The 19955-nt window shown below is 40.5% G+C and overlaps 1 protein-coding gene across 1 annotated transcript; it reads left to right on the forward strand.

The window, feature by feature from the left end:
• The first annotated feature begins 3892 nt into the window (after window positions 1-3892).
• On the forward strand, window positions 3893-18281 carry LOC146688320 (uncharacterized). Its single transcript, XM_085439786.1, has 19 exons — window positions 3893-3973; window positions 4514-4589; window positions 8097-8188; window positions 8477-8701; window positions 9377-9451; window positions 9600-9705; window positions 9836-9965; window positions 10099-10348; window positions 10513-10663; window positions 10788-10875; window positions 10982-11044; window positions 12397-12596; window positions 13631-13762; window positions 13856-14043; window positions 14204-14355; window positions 14456-14701; window positions 14815-14977; window positions 16680-16772; window positions 18123-18281. Exons 2-18 carry the CDS (start codon window positions 4544-4546, stop codon window positions 16770-16772), a joined length of 2400 nt encoding a protein of 799 aa, XP_085295912.1. The 5' UTR covers window positions 3893-3973; window positions 4514-4543; the 3' UTR covers window positions 18123-18281.
• The last annotated feature ends 1674 nt before the right edge of the window (window positions 18282-19955 follow it).

Raw genomic sequence — 19955 nt, forward strand, 5'->3', positions numbered from 1 at the left:
TAAAAAGTTGTGTAATGTTCAATCTCACATCCTGTCCAACCTTTTGGAATGAGGTCTGTCACACTAGGTGTTTTGGCAAGATGCACTCCAGAAAACATGCCTGTCACCTTTTCATTGACATTTACATTAATTTTAATGTAAATCAAATTAATTTGATTTGCATTAATTAACATTAATTGTGTGTAACCACATAATTTCCTCAGGGATTAATAAAGTATTCTGAATGTGTCATTTAGTTCACTAATTAGTAGCATTTACCTTCACGACAGTGGTGATGTCTTTCAATTTGTAGCACAGCAAGTTTTTTGTGTTTATGATTCTGTGAGAATCGCTCCACATGGTTTACCCAAAGTATGTTGATTTCCTCAAAATCAAATGTGAAATGCGCCCTTATATCTGCTCCTCCCAAGCCTTGACATTCTAGATGTCTCATCCAAGTTTTTATAAATCTCAAAATACCTAAAAATTGTCTTTGTGTCCTTGCATGATGATACTGTAACTAGTTTTGTGTTTTTGCAAATATTTTGTTGACTCCTTTCAAATAAAGGGGGTTTTCCACATACTTCACTCAAGTAAAATTGTTAAAAGTTAAATTGTCTACATTCCCCACTGGTTCCTGGTCCCTAAAAAGGTACCGTCTGAGCAGAAGCAGATGTAGATTAAAGTTGTTGTAATATGATGGCATTAACAGGACTCTAACAGTGTGAATACACAGTCATCCCAAAGATGAGGTGCAGTGAGGGTGACACGAAAACTTTCAGTGCATGCAAAATGACATCATTGCACTGAAAGATCCTCATTTTACACTCGGCTCCACTAAAATCCCATCTTGATGCAGTCTGGCCAGTTTAAAATACGTGTTCTTGCACAAAAGCACAACCAGAATACCATAGTAAAATGTCATGTGATTGAAAAAGTGAGACTGTGATGAAGATGATGTACATACGACAAAAATTAAATTTTTGCAAGAAATGCATTTTGAAAGTACACATAGTGTACTTTCTGTGGTGCAGTTTGTTAGCCCGAGTACATAAGCATACGCCGACAGATGTTCACCATCAGAGAAGCATGTACAAACTTAACGGTTCTTGATTCAGAGCCCAAATGTCAGAGTAAAGGAAGGCTTTCAGAATGTAAAGTGCGTATTGTTGTTAGCTGTAATAAAATCCCAGTGGGAACAAAATGTACACTAAAGTCCTTATTATCCAAACTGTTCCACATCCTGTATCTGTGTCTACACCGAGTCAAAGCAACATGACGTATAATGGGGTTTTTCAGATGAGTGTGTTAAGGACTGATAACAACTACGTAACACTGACACGATAACCTGTAAACATGCTGTGTACTCAAATGCATCTTTTGATATTTCAGAGGGCTGATAAAGGGACTGTGGGAGCTTTTCTATCTGTTACACCCAATAATTCTGACATGAAGCTGATGCTAATGACACTTACTAGAGAATTTTGTCAAACATCAGAAAACCTGCTCACAAAGGATTGGATCAATGGGTCAGTGAGTCCAAAGACTAAGCACAACGATCCTTCTAACATCTTTAAATGTAATGACCAATATTTTACATCCTGTTATGTTCCCTCCATTCATCCGCTAAAATTTAAAATTTGGGTTAAAACTTTTCAAACTTCAACATGGCATGTGTAAACATACTAGTTTTCTTAAGTAAGCCTAAATTATTTCTGTTTCAGAATCTTATTGTCAAGAACAACAAAATTGTAATCAAACCCGTCCTGAAAAAAATACTTTTTTATTAAGCCACAGCTGTGCAAATGATCTAGTTTAACTTTAAATCCACAAAACTTGTGAAATAAGTTAAAACTGAGGATTATCTTTCAACTTACACAGATAAATTATGTCAAAACCAAAAGAAATCAGTTTAGACTTGAGAAAAAGACTTGCTGAGGCTCAGAAAGCTGGAGCTAAAAATACAACATTAACAAAAATTTTCCAGGTGTCAAGAAGTGGAGTGAGAAGGATCATCGATACATTCAAAGACAGCCAGACAGTACAGAACAAGCCTGGCAGAGACTGGAAGGAATAGATCTCAAAGACTGGACAGAAAACTAGTGAGAGACGTGTCTAAAGACCCCAGAACAACCAACTCCTAGCGAACCTCGTCCCCACAGTGAAACACGGTGAGGATGCTTCATAGTGGAAGGAAACATGAAGAAAGAAAATGTGACAACCCTGAAGGAAAACATCAAGCAGTCAGCAGCAAAACTGTGCTTGGGTCTTCACTTTGTCTTCCAACATAACCGCAAAACAAAACAGACGTGGCTCCTTCAGGAGGCGATGAAAAACCAGCTCACAATGAGCATTACTGACTGGCCTGCACAAAGTCCTGACCTGAAGCCTGCTGAACATCTGTGGAGGGAACTGAAGACCGAGCTCCATAAAAGATGATCGTCAAATCTGGAGGTGCTTGAGAATTTTGCAAAAGAAGAATAGGCTGGGGTTACTCGGTTCAGGCTGTTATCCAACAGAGACCACACACAGCTGACTGTTAGCATCAGTGATGCTAATAATTCTGACCCTGCTAGTTTTGTGTTTTTGCAAAGTAAGAAGTAATGTGAGCATTCAAAATAAAACTAGGATGTTTGAACACGCTGTTTTAAACATTCCTGCTCTGTTTAATGAAATGTTCATTGAGCGACTAATGACCTACAGTGAAGTGATCATATTAGCCAGTGAAAGAGTGACATTATTCCATTTTTACCTATAACAGTTGTGGCCGATCTGTGTTTAATTCTGGGTAACTCACTCTTACTGCTTAATCAGTCTCTCTGTAGCTACTTAGAGTTGTGTTGCTGGCATATGCGACGTGCTTCTGACAAAAATTGATTAGTGTATTAATCTTTTGTTAATCTGTCAGCACAAGGAGTGAACTAAAGGAATTTTTGTTTGATACGATATCTCTGGCCTCAAACGTTCCAGCCTTGGGACTCTCCTCCATCTCTGCCATCTCTGTATCTTGGTGGCCTTGACGACTTTCTTGCCCGTGTGCACTTGTGTTTGCAGCCACGTGGTGATTAGAAAGCTGAGATTACGAACGGGACCGGGACAAGATGTTGGTCACTAGAAAAATCTCAGCAATCAAAATTCATAAGGAATTATTTCTAATTTTATTCCATTTAAGAAGACATAAATGTTATATGCTGAAAGGTTTCAAAAAACACCTGAAGCTCTCGGGGGCTTATTTCAGGTGTCTCTCTGTAAGAGGCTGATTCATCAGTGGGAGGTTCCCATCAGGTAGCTCCTCCAGCCCTCCTCTCTACCCCACTGGTTCCTGGTCCCTAAAAAGGTACCGTCTGAGCAGAAGCAGATGTAGATTAAAGTTGTTGTAATATGATGGCATTAACAGGACTCTAACAGTGTGAATACACAGTCATCCCAAAGATGAGGTGCAGTGAGGGTGACACGAAAACGTTCAGCACAAGGAGTGAACTAAAGGAATTTTTGTTTGATACGATATCTCTGGCCTCAAACGTTCCAGCCTTGGGACTCTCCTCCATCTCTGCCATCTCTGTATCTTGGTGGCCTTGACGACTTTCTTGCCCGTGTGCACTTGTGTTTGCAGCCACGTGGTGATTAGAAAGCTGAGATTACGAACGGGACCGGGACAAGATGTTGGTCACTAGAAAAATCTCAGCAATCAAAATTCATAAGGAATTATTTCTAATTTTATTCCATTTAAGAAGACATAAATGTTATATGCTGAAAGGTTTCAAAAAACACCTGAAGCTCTCGGGGGCTTATTTCAGGTGTCTCTCTGTAAGAGGCTGATTCATCAGTGGGAGGTTCCCATCAGGTAGCTCCTCCAGCCCTCCTCTCTACCTGGGTGTGGACAGCAGGAAGGATCCAAATAAAGAGAGACGGACGGCTCACAGAGACACCATCACCAGACAGCCTCCTTAGCAGCAGCCTCCACCCTCCTCATCCTCCAACAGAGCTCCAGAAGGTAAGACGAGCTGCACGAGTAGAACAATAAAGAGTCACTGACGGGCATCTCTGTGGCTTTAACAGGATAAATAACAGACAGACGAAGGAGTGGGCAAAACTCGCACACTGACTTTTAGAACTTTTAAATGCCGAGTCCTCCTTTTAAAGGATAAATTCAGGGTTTTCTTTGTTTTTTTTGCTCATGATACGCATTCCTCCAGTCTTTTATTCATATTGTTATGTTTCTCTTCTTTGAAGTTTGGTGTTTAATGAGAAAATAAACTTAGATTCAGAGAGGAAATGTGCCAAGTGTTGGTGCAAGGAGACAAATTTCACTGACAGCTGAAGGAGCATGGAGATGTTTAACTCGCACAGTGATGATTGTTCAGTTAGTCTGTTTCTGTGACATCTTCAGAGTCATAATTTCAAACATTCTGCATGCTGGGATTTTCCTAACCTTACAGATGATGTACAGTAATAACTCCAAGTGTTACCATTTGATGTTTGTGCTACTTTCTGTCCAATCACAGACGTCCAACTGTGTTTTTTTTTCTTTCAGGTCTTTGTCAGGCGATTGGTTCCCTCCAACATGCTGTGCCCACTGCTCTTCCTGTCTGCATTCATTGTACTGGCAGGTAAGCATGCACCGCAGCTACTTTAAAAGTATCCTTACTAGACTTGAGTATTTGGTGATTAGTATTCAGGAACTGATAATCAGAGACTGAGGAACAAAGACCAAATGACCTGAAGTGAGGAGGGACAGTGAAGGCCATTTGAAGTGCTGATAATCTGACAAACATGGACAGATTTTCCTGGGATCCTTGCTTTCATATCTTTATTTTAGAATAAACAATCATACAAACAAACAAGCATTTTTAAAGAGTTCAAGGGATGTAGATCTCTGTCATCTGCCCATCCATCAATCTGATGGTTCATTAATTACATTCAACACGACTCCCTGAACTCTTTCAAACCCCCTGTCTTGTCTTTTAGTTTCTATGTTTTTCTCGTGGAAGGTTTGGCGCGTTTGACAATGCTATGGTCTTTTTTGCATTGAAAACACTGAGCTTTACTAACATTTTGCTCACATTTAACATGTTTGTGTCCTTAAAGGTCCAAACACAGTAAATATAGTTTTGGGTCTATGTGGAAGAAATTATTTCCTGTTTTCTGTTCACATTCAATTTAACTCACTCATCTTAAACTTTTCACGTAATAACTGAACATTTCAAGTCCTGTTTTTTGTTAATATTGAGTTATTTTCGTGGCATTTTGAACTAATAAGACTCAGACAAATTATAACCCCTAGTCCTGATCCTAAACTTGAGTTACTAAATTGAAATTTAAAGACAATAAACCAAAAGTGTAACTTGCAGTTAACTGACAGCATTTTTTTCAGTGGCAGAAACAAGCTTCCATATTTACTGGATGCAGGAAGATAAAACTGTACCATGGGGAAAATATGGCTCGCTACACACAAAAATAGCAGTGTGTGTGTGAAGAGAAAGGCACTGTAGAGAAATATATAGTACTAAAAGTTTATACTTCAAGCACTTCAGTTAGTAAAACTGAAAAATGTTTAACAAGGTCACCAATACAAATATCTGCTCTCTTTTAGAATAATATATTAATGCTTATAAAACAGAAAAGATGTGTTAAGATATCTGCAGCCAGCCAGGAGAAAATCAGCAAATAAAGTTGAGAATCTTTTTTTTTTTCTTAACTGATACTCAGAGAAATACAAAAACATTAGATGTCATTGAAAAAGTTTAGACCCTCCTTACCCGCCATCAGACGCGTTACTGTAATCTGATTACTTTTTTCAAGTAACGAGTAAAGTAAGGGATTACTATTGCAAAAACGGTAATTAGATTACCGTTACTTTCCCGTATAGGAACGCTGCGTTACTGCCTTACTAAAACCGTGATTTTTTTGCGAGAATGTGTCATGACAGTGACGTAAGCGAGCGCGACGTTGGTGACAACAGCTGTGTGCAGATCAACAATGGATCATATATCGATTGTGGGAGAGAGTATGAGCGTGCAGCGTTTAAAGCGTGGAAGTACTGACCTTACTTTGAGTTTGATTCCATAAAAAGTGACAAAAACATTAGCGTCCGTTGTGCGTGGGAAGAAAACTTCTTTTTACAGCAAAAAAACCCCCCTAAACTTCCAAGCAAGCACCGAGTGCGCTACCACGTAATGGGAAACTCACAGAGAAACTCGCAGATTCTTCAACTGACCGCTGCGGCTCACCTGCACCAGGGTAAACTTCCGCCTACCCTCAGTCCTGCTTCACAGGTGAAAATAGAGCAACAGGACCGCTAGTCTTTGACTTTATTTATTTTCTGCTGTGTTTTACTTGCATCTATTTGAAAGACTGAGTGTAAACACAAAAAAATATTTTATTTTATGTGCTGGAATGTGCAGAAAATAGGTTTAAATGTTAAACTAATTTCTTCAAGTCAGAGAATGGTGCATATAATTTAAGTTTTGCTTGATGCATAAAGTTAAAAGATTAAAACTGATAAAACAAGTTTAAAAAAAGAGACTTTTCCATTTGATTACATTTTGTATGATGGATTATGCAGAAAAAGTAGAATTGGGCTGAAAGATCTATCGCTTTATCACCTATTCAGGTTGTAAATCGTGTTTTAAAAAGTAACTAAGTAACTAAGTAATTAATTACTTTTGAAAATAAGTAATCAGTAAAGTAACGGCATTATTTTTTGGGGAGGTAATCAGTAATTAGTTACTGATTACTTTTTTCAAGTAACTTGACCAACACTGCTCGCCATACAGAGGTCCGAGGGATCTCCCAGAAATGGCCAAGCTCATTTCTGGAGAATAGGTGACTGATTTCATACCTGCTGATCTCTTACCCAGTGCAGGTTAGGTTTGCAGTATTAGTTACCATCATGATATGCCCCAGTCACACTTTCACAGGACAGAAAACCCAGCGTAAATAAGATTGAATCCACACTTTTAAGCTTAAATTTCAAAACTTACATTTAACTACTGATTTTATCTACTGTTCTGTTTTTATCTGTTTTGATTTTATATACTGTTTTGTTTGTTTGTTTGTTTGTTTGTTTGTTTGTTTGTTTGTTTGTTTGTTTGTTTGTTTGTTTTATTAGTTTCAGGTTGGCCATTCTTGTATTTTGCTCGTTTGTGTTGTTGTGTTTGCACATCTCTGTTGCTTGTGGGGCTCGCACACAAGAATTTCACTCGCATGTGCTGTGCCAGTGTGCCTGCACATGTGATGTGACAATAAAAAGTGATTTGATTTGATTTGATTTGTTAATTAGTTAGTTAGTTTATTTGCTTGTTTTAATCAATTTTAAATCATGCTTTTTATTTTTTTTTTGTTTCTAATGTCTCTGTAAAGCACTTTGAATCACCTTGTTGTTGAATTGTGCTATACAAATAAACTTGCCTTGCCTTGCCTTGAATCCTGCTTCGTAGTGGACCTCCAGTCTTTGCATTTGGAGTTTTTTCCCTGTCCATATCTGTCTGTTACTGGTTTTTCAGCTTCACCCTGATTATCTGTGAGTCCCTGTCATGTATTTCATACATTTTGTTTTACTTTGTTTTAGCCTCACTGGCACTCTGAATGTTATCAACTCATCATATTCAGATCAAAACAGCTCTCATTCTCTTTTCCAAACACTGCATAGCTGATCTATACAATGCAATATCTGAAGTTACAACATAGTAACATTTCTGTACTTTAGTGTTTAGGCCTGTCGTGAGAGTACATGTTAATGTACTACCGTAACATAGATAAGACTTCATAAGTCCCCATATATCCATCAACCCTATTTCTTTAGCAAAATAATTTGAATAGTTGTTTTACACCAGCTATGAGACTGATCATGACCTATCCGGCTGTCCATCGCTGCATCGAGTATGCTCTGCTATTACAAATGAGAGTGTAAAGTGAGTAAGTAATAAAAACGTTAAGTCTACTATACCCATCCATATAAGTTCCCCAAGTTTAACTTGTAATCTACCCTCCTTTTCCAAGATTTTGGCAACTTGTACGAATACTTTGTTTCTACAAACGCGTGAATGTGAACCTTTGTTTGTCCTAACAGCTAACAGGCTGCAGCTCACACCTCTCACGTGTGTCTGTGTCTTCAGGTGCTCAGCAACAGACAATCAGTGAGTCTTCAGTGTTGGACATCAGCTCATGTCCCATCACATATTATGGACAGAAGTACGAGAAGCTCTATGTGAGTAGGATGAAGCCTGATGTTTTAGCAGAGCTTTATGTGTTGTTGCTGTTTAATCTCCACCTGTAGCAGAGATGATGTTTGCAGACTGAGTGAAGAGTTCAGAGATCAGCGTCTTATTAATGTCCTCTGCAGTGATGCTGAGTATGTAACCATCACCTGATGCAGCTTCCTGAAGCAGAGCGAGAGCTCTGACTGAAACCTGAGCACCAACAGTTCAGCTGTACATGACAGAAAAACCCACAAAATATTTTGCTATTTGATTTGTTGTGTCTCTGATTTTTACAGGCGAACTTCACAAGAGAAGAGATTGCATTCTGTTTTGACAAGTTTTACAACCCTGGGAATAAAGGCGACTGCATCGTGGGGAGCTCACCTGACAAAAGGAGAGCAGTTCTTTCTATAGTTCAAGCAGATTCTTTTCTTGAACGTTGGATTAGAACTAAAACACAAACAATTCAGAACAGTTTGAGATGCAGTGTGCAAATAATCATGCCGATCCGCCATTTAACGGTGAGTCCTGCTCTGTATCACAAAGCCTGAAGGGTGTGCCTAAAATTAATAGTTTCAATCAACACTGAAAACAAACATAAAATGAAAAATGTTTTTTTTATTTTTTATTTTTTAAAGGGACATTGTAGACTAATTAACATGAGTATGTAAGATGCAGCCGTACAGGCTAGTTTTCACCTGAAGGGTGAAGGAAAACCAAAGATGCAAAGGCATCTAAGCGTAGACAGGAGACAGGACCAACGCATGTGAATGGTAAAAGTAATGCATAATCATAACCAAACAAACTAAACATCAAAAGCAACTATTAAAGATTGAAAACAGAGGCACTTTAAGACAATACAGACCATGAAAACAGAGACTTGCATGGATACCACTTCAGTATATGACAACATGTTGGATTATGATCGTGTTTGTTTAAAAATCACTTTTTCTGCTATTTTTGTTGCTAGCAGAAGGATTGGTCTGATGATTGGTTATATAATCACCTGATTTAAAAACATGTGTGATGACTGTAGTTTTTATAGCATATGGAAACACTCCATTATGAAATTCAAAATGTTTTAGCAATGCAGCTCAACAGGCCCAATGTTAATGTTGTGAACCTGAGCTTTTCTAAACACTTTCAGATGAAACTTCTTCACAGTGACTGAATCTTTCCTGTTAACCTGTTTACAGATGATCTTAAACCTATTCAACTTTGGGACAGAAGCAGCTCTGAGTTTGGAAGCACATGGCACTGGTTTAGTGGCGGTGAGTCTGTGTGTATATGAACAATAACACTTTGACGTAATATGTTAAATACTTTATATTTAATGCCAACATTTGTGTCTGTTTTCAGCTTGATGTCAGTTCTTTCTGCTCTGTGATTATAACATTAGCTGTGTTTGTTTCTGTTTAGCTCCAAACTCGGGTCAGTGATTTCGTAATCGACACATTAGCGGTTAATAACGTTCTTAACAAGTATCATAATTATACCGTAGATATCAGTGGATGCAGACACTCAGGTTAGTGAATCTTAAACTCCTACCGTGACTTTGGGATTATGTAATTCTGAAAGATTTGATTGTTACTGTTTTATTTGCACTTACAGTTGGAAAACTGTTGAACTAAAGTGAAGCCTCTATCTCTTCCCAGGTACTGTGTATATACCTGGTACTGTGGTCAACTCTGACCCAGAAATCTGCTCCAATGTCACCTGTTCTGAGACTGCAACCCTCCAGACCTCTGGTTGTGGTCCATTGGAGCATTGTCAAGGCAACGGCATGTAAATATTTTCTCTTCATATTTTGTTACTAAAAGGTTCTACAGTGAAATAACTTAAGAAATAGAGGGTCCCCTGGGGTAACCTTCTTTGGCAGCAACTCATGGTGATGTTTGTGGTTGGTTGCCTTTGTTAGCTGTGTGTTGAACACCATGTTGGACTCCACCTGCACTGTGACCGGCCCCACTGTCATCGACGTCCACGGCCATATGAACTCCATCCAGGATCGCTGTGCATACTCTCTGTTCTCGACTCCGTCACTCCCAGACTTCCTTGTTCTGGGGAACTTCAGGGACAGACGTCGTAAAGATGTGAGCTTTTTGGACAGTGTGACGCTGCGTGTGGACGGGCATGACATTCACCTGGAACAAGGTGGGAGAGTTCAGGTAAGCGACCTACAGCCACAGTTCATGTGTCAGAGTGGAGTCTGATCCAAAGTCCTCCCTCATCCTCTGCTGAACTCAGTGGTTGTTGCTGTGAAATCAGCCTGTTTGTGTGTTTGACATGTTTCACTCAGTGTTTCCACCACTTTGTCTCTGCTGTGATGCAGCTGGACGACTCCACACTGACCCTCAGCAGCTCATCTCAGCTGGTTCACGGTGTGCAGCTCTCTAAGGACCAAACTGGAGTCACTGCCGAACTCACCAAACTCAGCATCTCTGTCTTCTTTGATGGCGACACCGCACAGATCGTCTTAAAAGGTACAGAAAATAAAGTTTAACTCATGTAATGTAAACTGTAAACTGTGCTGTTATTTATTCTTCTGTGTTTGTCCAGTTTGAATATTGATGCTGATCTGACTCATTCTGTCCTGATCCTGTGCAGGACCTGCTGGTTCATCTGTGGAGGGTCTGTGTGGAAACTCCAGCAGCTCTCTGAGTGACCTGAGGCTCTCTGAGTACAGCTCCACCAGGTAAGACCGCATCACAAGCTCAGAGTCCCTCTGACTGCTGCTGCTGATGTTGCAGATATTCTGTTTTTATAAAGGAGCCTGAACTTTGTTGTTTGTCGCCCCCTAGCTGTGAGATGCAGTACAGTGAGCCTGCTGACAGCACGATCAACTGCACCAGTGTGACTGAACGGTGAGCAGACTGATCCACAAGGCAGGATCTGTTTACCCTTTGACGTAATAAAAAACACGTGTCAAGTCAAGTCAAGTCAAGTCAAGTCAACTTTATTTGTCAATTCTGCCACATGTACAGGACATACACAGAATAGAAATTGCGTTACTCTCAAACCCTAGTGATTAGAAAAATGCAAATAAAATAATTAAAAAGTAAAAATTTAAATAAATTTAAATAAATACAATACAATTTTACGTATAACAAAAAAAAGCTATGCAATATACAATATACAATATTCAAGTAAGAAGGCATAGTGGTGCAAAATAGGCAAATAGTGCAAATGGGGATTTAGTAGTGTACGGTAAGAGATAGTGTAACAACAAAGGCTTATGAGGTCCAATGCTCCACAAAGTGACTGGAGCAGGCCAGTGAGTGCGTCAGAGAGTGAGTGTGTGTGTGACAGAGTTCAGTGAGACCGTGGAGGAGAGAGGGGAGAGGGGGGCAGAATCGGGAGGGAGTTTAGCTTCCTGACAGCCTGATGGATGAAGCTGTCCTTCAGTCTGCTGGTCCTGGCCTGGAGACTCCGCAGTCTCCTCCCTGACGGCAGCAGCTTGAAGAAGCTTTGCATTGGGTGCGTGGGATCAGCCGCTATGCAAAGGGCTTTTTTAGTGAGACGGGTGCTGTAAATGTCCTGGAGGGAGGGGAGAGAGACACCAATGATCCTCTCTGCAGCTCTCACTATGCGTTGGAGGGTTCTATGGCAGGACGCATTGCAGGCTCCAAACCACACAGTGATGCAGCTCGACAGGATGCTCTCGATGGTGCCTCTGTAGAAAGTGTGCATGATGGGGGCTGGAGCTTCTGCTCTTCTTAGTTTGCGGAGAAAGAAGAGACGCTGCTGTGATTTCTTGGCCAGTGCTGTGGTGTTGTACGTCCAGGAGAGATCCTCTGTGATGTGCACACCCAAGAACTTGGTGCTGCTCACTCTCTCCACAGACGCTCCGTCAATGGTCAGAGGAGCATGTTGGGTGTGCATTCTCCTGAAGTCCACAACAATCTCCTTCGTCTTCTCCACATTCAGAGAGAGATTGTTGTCAGCACACCACGTGGCCAGGCGTCTCACCTCACTTCTGTAGTCGGTCTCATCCCTGTTGCTAATGAGACCCACCACCGTTGTGTCGTCCGCAAACTTGATGAAGAGGTTGGAGCTGTGTGATGGAGTGCAGTCATGGGTCAGCAGAGTGTGTTGATCTGTCTTGTAAATTACATGGTACATCACATGTGACTGTAGCATAGATGGAAGATAAACACAACTGATTACAGATTATTATTTTATTGTCTTCAATTTTGTTTCTCTATCTGTGGTACAGCTGTAATCTCCTGAAGGAGGCGCCCTTCTCCTCCTGTAACACTGACATCGACCCAGAGCCCTACATAACCGCCTGCACCGACACTTTGTGTAAATATCCTGCGGTGAGCGGACTCAACTGTCAGTTCCTGAAGGCCTACGCCAGAGCCTGCAGTCAACACAACCACGCTCTGGATGGCTGGACATCAAAGACCGGCTGCTGTAAGATGTTAATAAGACCTTAATAAGACGTCAGATTGTCACTGATTTCTAGAATCGATTCAATTCTGATTCGATTTGATTTGAATCGGGGAAATTTGGCCTCAGACAGTCAGAAATATTATAATTCAGATCATGCATCGGTACATTTCTATATTTTTATATCCATAAAAAGAAAGCTGACACTTGCGAGACTTTATCAAATATTGAAGATACTTATTATCTAGACGGAGGAATAATCACACGTGGGGCATCGGCTTTCATGGGAACATTCACACCAAAAGGTGACTTTGTTTATTGAACTCTCGCGTATACTCCGCAGCATAACAGGAAGCATCCTTTCAAAATAAAATCACAACAGATGACAATGAGGGCATACCTATTAACTAGCTCAACAAAACTGTTCTTGAAGTAGACTGAGAGAGAGAGAGAGAGCTGTGCATGAAGTGTGATTGTATCGTGGTGGAAGCAAAACAGCAAAAGTAAGAGGGAATTCACGTCGATGTTTATCAAATGTGAAGCGTAGTTTGCTGCTTCTTTTGCTGCTGGTTCAGTGAATTTTGGTTGGAGAGAGAAACCTGCAGCTTCGGAATCTAGCGCAAAAAAGCGTGGACCCGCCGAAACATCAGAATCAGCGAGCTGTCGGCTTTCAGCCCCAGTCCGTGCCGTCGGGTGAGAAAGGCAACATCTCACTGATCCTGATCCTGATCCGTGGGTCCGCGCTTTGTGTTTACGTCTTTGTGCAGAATCCGTGTACCTGCTCTCATTTACTGTTTTAGCTGTTTGGTGGTTGTTGAAATTTTGTGAGGTTTAACCTGAGATTCTGGCTTTTTGGGCAAAATAAATTTAGATTAAAAAATCGATTCAGGATTTTAATGAATCGATATCACGTTATCCAAGCTAGAATCGATTTTAATCGATAAATCACTAATCAAAACCCACCCCTATTAATAAGCTCTCCTTTGTTAAAGAACTGAACTGTGGATTTTTAGAGCTCCCATGTTTTCAGGATAATACATCAGTGTGTTCCTCTGTAGCCTCTGAGGCCTTCTGTCAGGACAGGACCTGCAGCGATCACGAGTTCTGTGGTGAGAAGACGGTCGGTGGTGACACTCGCTGCTTTTGTCGGACCATTTTTGCCTCCAAGTACCAAGAAAACAACTCTTTGGGTACGACAGCTGTGACATCACCATGACAACAGGGCTGAATAATGGAGGAAAACTTCTAACTGTGATTTTTCTGACTGATATTGTGACGTTCAGGTGATGCAGCGGTCTGCAAGGAGAACACTGCTTCAGTCACTCTGGTCGGTTGTCTCCTGGAGGACAAAGACATCAATTACTCTGCTTTACAGCTCAACGACCCGACCTGCAGGGGTCAGGTGGACGAGCTCACCCACATGGTGACCTTCAGCTTCAACAGCAGCAACAGATGTGGGACGGTGGTCACGGTGGGTTTCATCTCCTGCTGTTTAAGCTTTGATCTCTGTGAATTCTAAAATTTTTGGTCATCTGAAGTTTATACCAGTCAGTCAACATCTTAAAGAGTATCAGATGTTAAAGATGAAACAATGAAGAACTTGCTTAGTATCTGATTATGTGACCCTGCAGACCAACAACAGCTACGTCATCTATAAGAACACCATCAGGAGCCAGAATCACTCTTCTGACATCATCACTCGCAACGACCAAGTCCAGATCGACTTCTCCTGTGTTCACAGTCAGCCAAGCATCCACACTGCAACCTTCAGAATCAGAGACTGGTTTGTAGTGGCTGCTAGGTATTGTTTGAATATTTGTTAAAATGTGGGCATTGTTAACAGAGCAAGTATTTTAAGATGTTGGGATTGTTGTTAACAACAGGTCCGCTGCACAGTGCATCACATCTGGAGCATGGAATTACACTCTGACTATCAAGGCCTACACTGATGCCGGCCGCACACAACTTGTGGAGTGGAACAGTGAATTGCAGTTGAACCAGAAAATCTGGATGGTGTTGAAGACCAATAGCTTGGATGGAAGCATGGTCAGTGTGGTGACCGACTCCTGCTGGGCAACTGACAAGGCATCACCCACCAGCAGTCCAAGACATGATCTGATCATTAACGGGTGAGAGAAACTCAGAGGTGGTGGTTGCTCGCTGCTGCTCAGAGATTAATTCAACTCCTTTTGATCACTCTCATGGACTCCTGAACAAAGTTTATTTTCCTGCTTATGAACAGCTGTGCAAACCCTGCTGACCCAACGGTGCAGGTGGAGGAAAACGGACTGGCAACCTCCACTTACTTCTCCTTCAACATGTTCCGGTTCACTGGGGGCTCTAGTGACATCTTCCTTCACTGCCAACTCCACCTGTGTCCCAAACAGGGGAACAACTGCATCCCGGTACGCAAATGTTCATAGAAAGATATACCAAATCTGGCCATCTTTTCTGATTTCATGAGACATTGCTCTGCACATAGACATTTCTCTTCAGTGTGCAAATGTTCAAGCACTGAAGCGCATTATTTACTGTTCCTTATCCATAGTGTCTTTTGCTATTGATGTCCAAATAGCTTCTAGCTGTCCACAGAGAATTGGTTTGCATAAAACTTTAGCGAGCTGTCTTTGAATACATTAAATCTCAAATCTGCTCAACAGAACTGAAGTCTGACCTTTCGCTTCGCCATTTCATCAGGTCCAGAACTTCACATTCTTTTTTCTTGGTCAAATAGTGTCTGCACAGCTTTGATTTATGATTGGGGTCAATGTCTTGTTGGTATATGAACCCACGACTAATCAGCTCCGGTCCAGAAGAGACTCCATAATGCACTAAAATGTTGTGGTAGACTTTCTTGTCCATGACACCATAGATTTTTTTCCTAATTTGCCCGAGCTGTTAGATATGGGTGCAGTGCATCAAGCATTAACCCTTTAAAGGCGGTCGGAGCGGCAACGCTCCGTTTTGCGTAACTATTTTTAAATCCCTGTAGAACCGGAACCATGTAAGCTAGCACAATAATGTTGTTTTGCATATGAAACTGGAGGGGTTGTACTTACATCTTATGCCATCAGCTTGTGCTAGGTCACGGTTTCCTTCCACATATAGCTTTGCAAAAATTGCATAAAAAGTGCTTGCAGGAACAAAAATGTAATACACTTTGCCAATCCGATCAGCTTTTCGTAACACTTCCTACATTGAAATAGACGTCAGCGCGAACGATCGCATGTCCGCCATTACCTGCCAGAAACCGGAAGTGACGTCATTTTCGCGGAAAATGTAGTTTTTTAGTTGTAGGCCTCAAAAGCCTATACTGGTGTTTTTAAAAGTCATGTTTGACTTTATGCTTTTCTGAATAGTTTCTGTGATGCTTAGAACTCAAATTGCACTGCTTTAAATAGTTTATTTTGATGCACATGCTGTTTTCTTTGCAAATTTGCATTATACGATTGTTTTTCAATTTTTCTGCAGTATATAAAAATTGGTGTATCTCAAAAATAAAACTATGAAGACACTCAAATTAAATTTCCTGTGGTTGTAAACTATTTTTGCAACTTTTTCGTATTTAAAGTTTTGAGGGATAAACCTCTTAAATTTCTCCAAGTAGAAATATATGTAAAAAAACAAAACAAAAACGATGTTCAATTTTTCTGTAGTTTATTGCACTTTTTTGCAATTTATGTGGTTAATATGGATTTAATACATAAATATTATTAAAATTTGGGCTATAACAGTTGTATTGATGTATAGCAACTTGAAATGCTCCCAAAAATGGCACTACAGCATGTAAAAATATAAAGTAAGCTTTGGCGGACTTGGTTCTATGGTAGGTCTTAAAGGGTTAAAAGGTTCTTCAGCTTTTGAAAATGCTGTTTCTGATGCTGTTCATTGTTATCACCGGAATTCATCATTTTTAAAAGATGAATCGACCCATATATAATAGATGCTGATCGACTTTCAGAGACTACTATCATCAGATTCAATAAAAATGTTATAATTGGAGGGTTTTGACACAAAAGATGAAATGTTTGCTGTCAGTGGCTTCAGTCCTAAATGAATGGATCACTCTTGGTTTTGTAAAGCCTGGACTTTGTCTTTAACTTCCAGACGTGTAACACACCTGCTCGGGTACGCAGATCTGCCAGTTTGACATATGAACCTGAAGCTCCAGCCTTCATCAGCGTGTCCTGGACTTATTAGGTAAGGTACAATCGGCTTTTGTGATTTACCATCATATATGTTATGTGGTGATTGCTGAAGAGAACAGTGAAGTTTAAGTAAGAAATTCAGAAAGAGGAAAAATGCCTGAGGAAACCTCACTGGTGGAGGTGGAAAGAGACATTACAGATATGTTAGCAATTTTTACTGGAGTTAAGTTTTCTGCCCACCTAAACTGATGGGTTTGTATTTCCAACTTTGCCTGATAAGCTGTTGAGTGAATAAAATGTCCTAGTTTATACAGTGGTTCAAAAAGGTGTTTCCCCCCTTCCTGATTTGCTATTTCCTTTGTAGATTTGTCACACTTAAATGTTTCAGATCATCAAAAGAATTTAAATTTAAAATTTTAAGAGGAAAAAACCTACATGGCCCTGTGTGAAAAAGTGATCGCTCCCTTAAACCTTATAACTGGTCGGGCCAAACTTAGCAACAACAGCTGAAACGAAGCGTTTACCATAAATGGCAGTCTGTCTTGTACAGTGCTGTGAATGAATTTCGGCCCGCTCATTTTTGCAGAATTGTTGTAATTTAGCCACATTGGAGGATTTTCAAGCCTAAACCACCTTTTTGAGGTCATGCTACAGTATCTCAATCAGATTCAGGTCAGGAATTTGACTTTGGCCACTCCAAAGTTTTCATTTTGTTTTTCTTAAGCCATTGAGGTGGACTTGCTGTTGTGCTTTGGATGATTGTCCTCCTGCAGAACCCAAGTGAGAATATACGGCCATCTGTTCGTGATCTCAGCTTGAGGTCAAGAATCGTTCTTTTGTGACCTCCTGGATGAGTTGCTGATGCACTCTTGCAGTAATTTTGGTAGGCTGGCCTGTGAAAGTTCATCACTGTTCGAGGTTTTGTCCATATGTGGATAATGGCTCTCACCGTGGTTCACTGAAGTCCCAAAACCTTACAAATGGCCTTCTAACCCTTTCCAGACTGAGAGATGTCACCTACTTTGTTTATCAGCCGTTTCTTTGGATTGTGGTATGTTGTTTTGCTTTTTGAGATCTCTTAGCTTGCTTCAGTTTGTTAGAAAATTTCTATTTAATTACAAATACTTTTTCATACAGGGCCATGTTATCTTTGTCTAATATTTAAATTTTTTGATGATCTGAAACACTTAAGAGTGACAAATACACAAAAAATAGGAAATTAGGAAGGGGGCAAACACTTTTTCACACCACTGTACGTCACCTGACAGTCCAGCATCAGGGCAGAGGTCATCCTCAAACACAGATGATTCCAACAGAAGAACTGGGATATGATTTGTGAAAAGGAGCCAAGGTCTGTGACAGAAAGAACAGCAGTCACAGTTTACTCTGGTTGTCTTCTCAGGTGGTTTCCACGGTGACTTTGATGGACTGACTGACCAACCGAGTGCTGACCTAATGTGACAGTGTTCGCAGAGACAAGAGACATGCTGCTTTTATCCATCTCCTTTATACTTGTACTATTTCTGCTAAAGGATGGAAAAATAAAGCGTGTGGTAACCAGTCTGTGTTTTTCCAGAATTTCATTACTTCTACTTTTTGGCTCTGAAACTGTTCAGCTTGAACTCCAGTCTTTTCAGCTTTAATGAATATTTCCTGCAATACATTCAGAGGCTTTGAAAAGCTGACGGGCTTAGAAAAATGAAAAGATGTGCACTAATATTAGTGTTACAGACACCACCCATTCATTCCACATTTAAACATACAGTTGTGGTCAGATGTTTATACACACTCATCATGAATGTCATGGTAATTTGGTTTTTTTAAATAAGTTATTGGAACTGGCCTTTTTCGATGGTGGAATGATGGTATAGCATACATCTTTAATTACTTTAAAAAATAAGAGCTGGGTGCTCAAGTTTGAATTTATTTGGAATTTTCTCTAATTCACACAGGGTCGAAAACTATGCATAAAGACTTAAATATATACTTACATCCTCACTAGTATTTGGTTAAATGTCTCAGAAGGTTTGACCTCAACCAAACACTTTTGGTATCCATCAACAAGCTTCTGGCATAATTCAGGCTGGATAATTGACCATTCATCATGGCAGAATTGGTAGAGTTTATTTCAATTGGTTAGTTTCCTCGCAAAGACCTGGCTTAGCTAATGTGAGCTAATGTGCTTTGAATGTGCTTCCATTTGAATCGAGTTTTCGTTTGTGTTTGGGATCGTTGTCAAGTAAAAAAAAAAAAGGAGAGTCCTGTATTATTGCATCCACATTGTGTAATGTACCAGTAGCAATAGTGTAAAAACAGCCCCAGAGCATGACGCTACCACCATGCTTGACGGCCGCTGCAGTGCTACTCCTCCAAACACACCACCTGTCATTTTGGCCAAATAGTTCAACCTTTGTCTAATAATAATAATAATGGATTGTATTTATATAGCGCTTTTCGACACCCTCATAGCGCTTTACAATTCCACTATTCATTCACTCACACACTGGTGGAGGCAAGCTACAGTTGTAGCCACAGCTGCCCTGGGGCAGACTGACAGAAGTGAGACTGCCATATCACGCCATCAGCCCCTCTGGCCAACACCAGTAGGCAGTAGGTAAAGTGTCTTGTCCATCGAACCGGCAACCTTCCGGTTACATAGATGAGCTTCCCAACCCGCCGCCCCGGTCGTCTAGTCTCATCATAAAGATGTTCTGCAGAATGCATTTGGCTTGTCCATATGGGCAGCTACAAATTTCAGTGGAGTTTGAAGGTGTTATTTTTGGAGTAGGAGTTTGTTTCTTGGTCAGCACCCTCTCATTCCGTGGCAATTTAAAACTGACGTTGCTATCGACGTTGATGCTGGTGTTCCAGAAGTTTCCTGTTCATGGCAGGCTTGAGCCTGGGGGATCCCTGAGCATCCTGACCAATTTCCTCTCATCTGATAGTGACAGTTTGGCTCTTCTTTCAGTCCTTAGCAATGAGACATCCAAATAACTTGTACTTAGATGAAACTGCTTGAACTGATAATCTTGGAATCTGCAGTTGCTTAGAAATGGCTCCAACAGACCTTCCCAACTCATGTTAATCTACAGTTCTCCTTCTTATATCTTCACTCAGGCTTTCCCATTACAAGCATTGGTCAATCCAGTAAGGGCTGTTTAACAAATTCTTTTTATCCGGGCAAAGAGAAACCCACAAGTTTTTTCTCTTTTATTTTCAGGTGCTTACTTTACCA

The sequence above is a fragment of the Copadichromis virginalis genome, linkage group LG18, assembly GCF_057382275.1.
Source record: "Copadichromis virginalis isolate Kocher_CV1m ecotype Utaka linkage group LG18, C_Virginalis_male_GT1.1, whole genome shotgun sequence".
NCBI classification, from domain to species: Eukaryota; Metazoa; Chordata; class Actinopteri; order Cichliformes; family Cichlidae; genus Copadichromis; species Copadichromis virginalis.

Bases quoted from the DNA above. Each gene is read 5' to 3' on its own strand.
- LOC146688320 (XM_085439786.1), top strand. From the start codon at position 4,544: ATGCTGTGCCCACTGCTCTTCCTGTCTGCATTCATTGTACTGGCAG. The intron at 10,349-10,512 runs GTAAGCGACCTA...GCTGTGATGCAG, and splicing joins AACAAGGTGGGAGAGTTCAG to CTGGACGACTCCACACTGAC. The intron at 13,763-13,855 runs GTACGACAGCTG...TGTGACGTTCAG, and splicing joins CCAAGAAAACAACTCTTTGG to GTGATGCAGCGGTCTGCAAG.